General features: G+C 29.1%; 2 protein-coding genes across 2 annotated transcripts; one reads left to right on the top strand and one right to left on the bottom strand.

Annotated features, from left to right (window-relative positions):
* The first annotated feature begins 2,977 nt into the window (after window positions 1–2,977).
* LOC112593476 lies at window positions 2,978–4,309 on the top strand. The gene has a single exon (XM_025337870.1). It carries the CDS (start codon window positions 2,978–2,980, stop codon window positions 4,307–4,309), a length of 1,332 nt encoding a protein of 443 aa, XP_025193655.1.
* A 79-nt stretch (window positions 4,310–4,388) lies between these two features.
* Window positions 4,389–6,306, bottom strand: LOC112593475. Its single transcript, XM_025337869.1, has 3 exons — window positions 6,043–6,306; window positions 5,614–5,667; window positions 4,389–5,569 (listed from the first exon to the last, which is right to left on the bottom strand). The coding sequence occupies exons 1-3, from the start codon at window positions 6,257–6,259 to the stop codon at window positions 4,389–4,391; spliced, it is 1,452 nt and encodes a 483-aa protein (XP_025193654.1). The 5' UTR covers window positions 6,260–6,306.
* Between the last annotated feature and the right edge of the window lie 1,476 nt (window positions 6,307–7,782).

Below are 7,782 nucleotides of genomic sequence, written 5' to 3'. Positions count from 1 at the left end.
TTTTTTACATTCTGTAAGTAGCGTTATAACAGGTTCAAGTGGCTTATTTCCGTTTTCTTCTTGTTCCAAATATTTCATGTCAAACAAATTCCGTAGTACTGTGTTGAGTAAATGAGCGCTGCAATTTAGACGATTGGTATTTCTTAATTCGCTTTACATATTACTACCTTGATCTGTTACAAAAGTTATATTGGACATTAGATCATTAGAGGGCTTATTTGCTGCATCAGAAATTTGAAAAAAAAAATTATACAAAAAAACGTCTTATATTTTCACCAGTTTTCGATTCGTTCATTGGAAATTGACCTGTATGAAGTAAACGATTATTCAATTTCCAATTATCATCGATATAATGAAGATTTATGGACATATAATTCTTCCTACGAAAGTTATCAGTCCACAAATCACAAGTCGATGCACAATATTTTTTTTCGATAATAAAAAATAAATCTTTAAAAATATTATTTCTTATTTCTTTTGTTGTTGTTTCAATGTGTCGTGAAACGGTTGTTGGGTGCGGCAAAATATCGGCAATGTCAATTTTACCATACTTGGCACCCACATCCAATAAAAACTGTCCAAACTGTTTAAATCCTTCACCCTCAATAGAATACATAGGTTTTATATCCATAGAACAATATTTGACACATTTTTCAATAGCTTCATCCTCAATTTTTTTTGTTATATCTTTTTTTTTCTTATTCGTGATTTCAAAATATGCATCAATTTTTTCTTTTGAACCTACTCCTAAATTACATCTATGTCTGGAAAGTGTAGCAGTAGATGAGTTTTGTCCGTATAGATCCTTACAATTAATACAAGCAATAAATCCTGTAGAAATCTGTTCTGGGGATTCAGGATCATCTATATTTTCTACGACATTCAGAACTTTCCTAAACTTTTTCCAAACTTCACTTTTTCCTTCTTGGGGTACTAAAGTGTATTCTTCAGTATCACTCATTAATTTTCGTTTAATAGATTTTTTAGATACTATTTTTGTTGTGGATGTCATAGAAACTGGATTAATTTGGACTGGAAAATTTGAAGCCGAAGTAAATACAGTATTAGTAGATTCATTATTCAAGGTGGACGTTATACTAAGTTGACTAGACGTTTCAAGGGAACTTATGGAACTTATAAAACTCGAATCTAAAAGATCACGAATATTTTGCGAATCATCCATTATTCTAAAATAGTAAAATTAAAAATACTTATTTCTTTAAAAATTGTCCTTATAATAAATGGATACGTTTAAAAATAATATTATCAATACATTATGAGATGATGTATACTTAATAAGTAGGTACTTATTAAATTAGTTTAGTGTAATTAAAAATAATCAATATTAATGATTTTTGCTATAGTTTTAAACTATGCTTAACTATTAAGTAACTAAAATGTAAACATTCAATAAATGTATGGGTATTTATATAAACAAATTATTGAGTGATCGAGTAACCAAACATAAATGCCCTACCAGAAAAAAATTTGCACCAGTATCGCCGGTATTAAAAAATATAAAAATGTTTTTTTTTTAATTCGATACTTTCCGAAATAATGAGTGTTATACGTAAAATCAATTAATCTATATTAGGTACTTATCGGCAATCGTCGAAATCGACTGTGTAATAATACTAATAATATTATATAGCCATATAGGTAATCGTTTTTAAGTTCATATTTTAATTAATAACGATCAACGATCAACGTCTTATACTAGTCTCCAAAATAAAATAAGCCTTGTAAAATAATTGTAGGTAGTACTGGTAATAGGTACTAGGACATTAGGTAAGTAGGTAGTAGTAGTAGGTAGAGGTCTAATACTTATCATTGTGGACATTTAATTAAAAATAATTACTTACAAAAGGTGATTATCAACGATTTACAAGAATGTTCTTTTTCTGACAACTGACACTCACGATGACTTGACGTATAGATCACATTCTTTTAGGTTATATTATGATATGATAACGTTCTTATCACTAATTGGTGGTCCATTTGTATATGGTTTCTAATTAACTTTTTTTGATTTAGTCATAATTTTGTTAGTTAAGTTTTAATTAAAATTGTGGTTTTTGGTTATAACATTATAATAATGTCTATTAAATTAAGTAACCATGCTCGTGGTTTAACTGGGGACGTTCAGAAACGATATTTAGACAAAATACTATTGTTAAATTCTCAAGATCCATACTTGTTGTTGAAAGACAATTGTGTACTTTGGACAACAGATTTAAACTTAGTGCCTTCAATTACTTACCCTGATATTTGTAACTACCTAGTATTGACTAAAAGTGCTTACACACTGGAAGAATTTAAAGCGTACAAAAGTCTAGATGCATATAATTTTTTTGTTAGTGGTTGGGTTTCAAATGTCAAATGGACTGTGGTAGATAGCTATGTTCTTGTAGTTGCTGAAGTAAGTCAAGTATAAAAATATATTTCTATGTTGTAAAAATTAATTTAAAAAGTATATAAAGGTTTCTGTTTTTCTTTACATACTTACTGGTAACTAAACTTTAACTGCAGATTCTAAGTTAATTAGTTATCACTATTTGTTTTAAAACTACTTGGCAGTTGGCACACTACTTCTTTACAACATTTGACAGATAATAGATTACAGAGGCGCCGAAAGTTGATTTTACCTATGACACGTTTCATAGGTAAGTGGGTGGTTGGGTGGATACAATATAATTTAAGGCAAACACATACTTTTTAAACAATTATACCTAATTATTTAAGAATATTTTATTTTTTGAGTGTATTGACTAAAAATAAAATTGTCTTATTATGTGTTTTTCAAAATACATCGGCGCCCCTGATAGATTACAATCATTATTCATTATAAGCCTATTGTTTCTATATTATTGTTATTTTCATTTAGGTAGCACATTCTCAAAGGTTAAATGACACTAAATTGCTGCCATGGGTTATAGTTAAGAATAATGGCAAGGTTGAAACTGCCCATTGCTTATGCATGGCTGGATTAGGTGAATGTTGTTCACACGTAGGAGCAGTCCTTTTTTATTTACAGCATGCATTTAATATAAAAAGTACAAAATCAGTAACAGATGTCTATGCATATTGGGCAGCACCATCTCTTGACAAATCTATCCCTAGTAAAATAAGTGAAATACACTTTAATCATCCAAAGAACATGGCTTCCACACAATCCAAATTGAAACCAAAATCTAGTTACATACAAAAGTTACCTATAACACTGAATGATTCAAATACATTTAAAAATTTCTTAGGAAAATTACAAACCATTAATAATCAAGCTAGTATCTTGAAAGTTGTAACACCATTTAATTTAAAATTTGTAAAAAATAATTTTCCAAAAAGCTTAACAAATATTTTTAAAGATGAGTATGCCACATTAAGTAGAGAGGAATTAATAGATATAGGTTCAAAATTAGATTTTTCTTTAAATGAAAATGATTGTTCTGATATAGAGAAATCAACAAAGCTACAATCAGAATCTAAAGATTGGTTTATGTATAGAAGTGGCCGTATTACAGCTTCTAGAGCTAAGGACATATGTACTGTTAAGTCATATGATTCAAACATTAGTCTTTTAAAAACAATATGCTATCCATCAACAAAACAGTTTAATAGCGCTGCTACCAATTGGGGTAAAATTCATGAAATTGATGGTAGAAATGCATACATAGATAAATTAAAAAACGATCACATAAATTTTTCATTTACTATCTCTGGACTAATAATTAATCCAAATTTTCCATATCTTGGTGCCAGTCCAGATGGAATAATTAATTGTGATTGTTGTGGGAAAGGCTGTGTAGAAATAAAATGTCCTTATAGTTTAACCAAAGACAAAAATATAAGAAGTATGACCTATTTAACTAGTGGAAAGTTAAATAAAAATCATCAATATAATTATCAGGTACAAACTCAGTTGTTGATATGTGGTGTCATTTACGTTGATTTTTTAGTATGGTCATCATATGAAGATTGTTATATAGAACGTATTCAAATTGACTATGAAATATGTAATGAAATAGTGGCTAAATCAAAATGGTTTTTTTATGAAGCCATCTTACCAGAACTTCTAGGGCGGTATTTCACTAATACTGAAAGTTTGTCAGTAAAAAATAATATGAAAATAATGCAAAACACTGATACTGCTATAGAACCTTATAAATATTGTACTTGTAAGGAAGACAAAGGAGGTAAATCAGTTATGTGTACACAGGAAAATTGCCCTAATCTTTGGTACCATTATGTATGTTTGGGAATTAAACGCAAACCAACATCAAAGAAATGGAAATGCGAATTTTGCAAATAACTTTATTAAAGTGTACTTGTTTATTTAAATAGGTTTTGAATGTACATATATATTTTTTTTAAATAAAATTATAATAATTTTAACTTAAAGGTATAACTGAACTACACATATTTACTAATGCACAGCAAACCGTTACAATGGAATCTAGTAGACATGTCTCATCATCTTGATGTTTAAGAGTAGTTATTTGTACTGGACCATTTAAGATTTTAAATTTTGATCTAGTAAGACCAATTACTCGCTCAACATGAATTCTAACAGATGCAATTTTTCTGGTTTCTTCAACAGAACATGGATGCAACTGGGGTAAACCTTTTGTAAAAGCTGGAGTCTTTAATGTTGCACAGTGAAAACCAACACTTTCATTAATAGTAAATCCTCTGTCAGCCAAAACAACATCTCCTGGAATTAAATTATTTAAAAAGTTACAATTTTCAGTTATATGTTTATCACTAACTCTACCACCCCAACCATCTGATATATATGAAATACTTCCCTGGGGAGTTATAGCTATAAGATATTTTACAGTATTTTTATTTTTGTATGATGACCATGTTTGTGCCCTTGCTTTTAAATTTGATGGTTTTTCTATAGCAATCTCAAAACAATCAATAATAACAGCAACTGAATTTCCAAATATATTGAAAAATGATCTTGGCATTGTACTGCGTAGTTCTTCCCTCTCTGGCCAATATATTAGATTTTTAAACATGTGTTCTAACAATATGATCACTTTCCTGAAAATAATTGATGCTGTTGAACATGTTACATTAAATCTATATCCTAAATCAGTAAATGGAATATTTAATCTTAATTTCATTAGACACAATAAAAGTTTTTGAAATTCATTTAATCTCTGATTATTAGCAGTTAGTCCATGTTTAATGTGATCCAATACTAAATTAAAAACAGCCATTGATTCCAGTCCTGTGTAATAAGTTAACATTTTTTCCCGCCCAATAAATGTTTTTTCACTTAAGTTAAAATAATCTACTTGATTTTGTAATTCAAAACACTTATCTCGTAAATTCTCCAACTCGTTGATAACATTTAGCTTAAGGTCAGTATTACAGGCTGTTCCACTTTCTTCAGTAGCATCATTCGATATATCATTTGGTACATCAATGCTCATAGTGTGTTCAGAAGAATCAACCACATTTAATTGCGTAGTATTTGGAAACAATTGGGTAGGTTTTAATTTCATTCTTCTACTTGCACGATTGTACCTTTTAATTGCAGGAGTAGTCGCTTTACCTAATATGAAAAAAAAAAAAAAATTAAAAATTTAGAAAATAAATAAGAAAAAATTATTGGTATCCAATCTGGATTTTTATCATCATTATAATTGGCTGGTTTACCTTAAAATAAAATAATTTAAATAAAAATTATAATTTATATTATACTTGATGAATACTTGTTTAATAATATGCTATCAACCTTATATTTTATAGTGTAGTAATTTTATAAAAAAATTTAACTAATACAGCAGCTATAGGTACTTATAGATTATAGTTATAATTAATTTATTCTTATGTTTGTCCACATAATCACTAATGTGATAGTCTACAGATTAAATAGATCTTATGGTCCCTTTTATATAAAGTCAGTCTCAGTTATACAAGTATGATTATTAATTGTAGTCTGTAGATGGATAGGTAGCATATTAGTCAAAAACAAGTACCTACCAAAGCAGTCTCTAAGTAACTATTGTTTATTTACAATAAAATATTTACCAGATTTAAAATGAACTGAACAAATCCTCATGTTCTTCAACTGACTATCAAGAACATCAGTTCTGTGTAATGCGTTAAGCCACGCTGTTCGCTGTTTTAATAATTGTGTTTTTAAATCTGAGGCAGCATTCACTTTAACCTTTGGAAACCGGTAAAATGACAACGATTTGTCCAAGGTTTTGTTTCCACAACCGAAAACGGCACAAAGAGTCGGCATTTTATTAAAATAATAATAACGAATTTATTCACAAACAACAAATTAATTCAAAGCTGAAAGAAGTGAAAACGTAGCAAACTAGCAAACTACCTACAGCAGTATTCGTTATTTGTTGGACCACCAATTAGTGATAACACATGATTGATAAGATAATTTAATTGTTTATATACAGCCCAATAATAATAAAATAATCAAAGTATTATATAAAACATTATTTTAATCGCTAATCATAATGTATATATTTTTAAATAATATAATACTGTCACAATGCGGGTAATTTCATTATTTCGGATCCTCGCGTTATATTTGTGGATCTACGAGTATAATGGGTAAATATTATGTCAACAACAAGACTAAATTATAAATACGTGACGAGCTATTTTTGTCTTTTGTGTCCCAAAACGTTATAATAAAAATAAAAATAATATGATATTATGAAGACATGAAGTTATTTATTTTATCACGTCATATAAATTTAGAAATTATATAAAATTAAGATCACGAGATCAAACCGAACGAGACCGAATTCGATTGAAGACGGACCGAACCAGACCAATTTTTATTTTTAGACCAAGGGATCGAGCCGGACCGAACCACATTAAATTACAATTCACAAAGACCGAAAAGACTGGACCACGGTCCGATCCGGACCGGTCTAGACCGGACCGTACAGAGCTCTAGTACTTACTACTATAAACGGATATTGTTATATTTTATACACACAATAACATTTTTAAGTACAATGTTTTTGATAAAAAACTAATTAAATTTACTGCATTAGTTATAGTTAAATAAATTACTTAGTATTTAATAATAGTATTTTATAATAAATCATATATAAATAGCCTAGTGTGGTGAGGTGGGTGGCTGTGTTGTGTTTTATCTTGATAAATTATCTAGACAGTTATTTTTTTATCTTTTATCTTATCCAGATAAATGGGAAGTATGTTATCAGAGCAGTATTTTAAGATAAATAATTAATACATCTGGATACATTTATTTAGATAACATTAACCTTTTAAATATTTATTTTAAAGTTAATGTTAATTACTAATTACAGTAATTAGGTATTTTACAAATAGTAAATTTATATTTATACATATAGGTACAAATTTAACTATCTATTTATATTGGTTGTTTACGTATACTCTTATTATTTTCTTATATTTATTTTATATTCTTATATTATTGTTTTCGTTGCGTGACAAATTTGTTATCTTATTATTGTATGCGCTGTGCGCGATAAGTGCAGGTGTTTGTATTTTCCACGCATGATTATCTGAATTATAATTTGGGTAATATGCGTGGAGGATTATGGACATTTGCACTGATCCCGAAAATTGTACGTCTATCGGCAGTTAACGATTGGGTTTTTCGTGCTTTTCGTCACAGAACACGAGACCGACTTGGTGTAATCACTGATTCACCGGGTATCTTCTCGTGTTTCTGTCACAGAACACGGGACCGACCCGATGTAATTGCCGATAGACCGGGTATAAAAGGCCCCACGAGTCACGACACGA

This window comes from Melanaphis sacchari, unplaced genomic scaffold (genome assembly GCF_002803265.2).
Source record: "Melanaphis sacchari strain LSU unplaced genomic scaffold, SCAv2.0 Contig2083_pilon_pilon, whole genome shotgun sequence".
NCBI lineage: Eukaryota > Metazoa > Arthropoda > Insecta > Hemiptera > Aphididae > Melanaphis > Melanaphis sacchari.
Note: the sequence above shows the minus strand (reverse complement) of the source record. Positions and strands in the feature narration are given on the sequence as shown.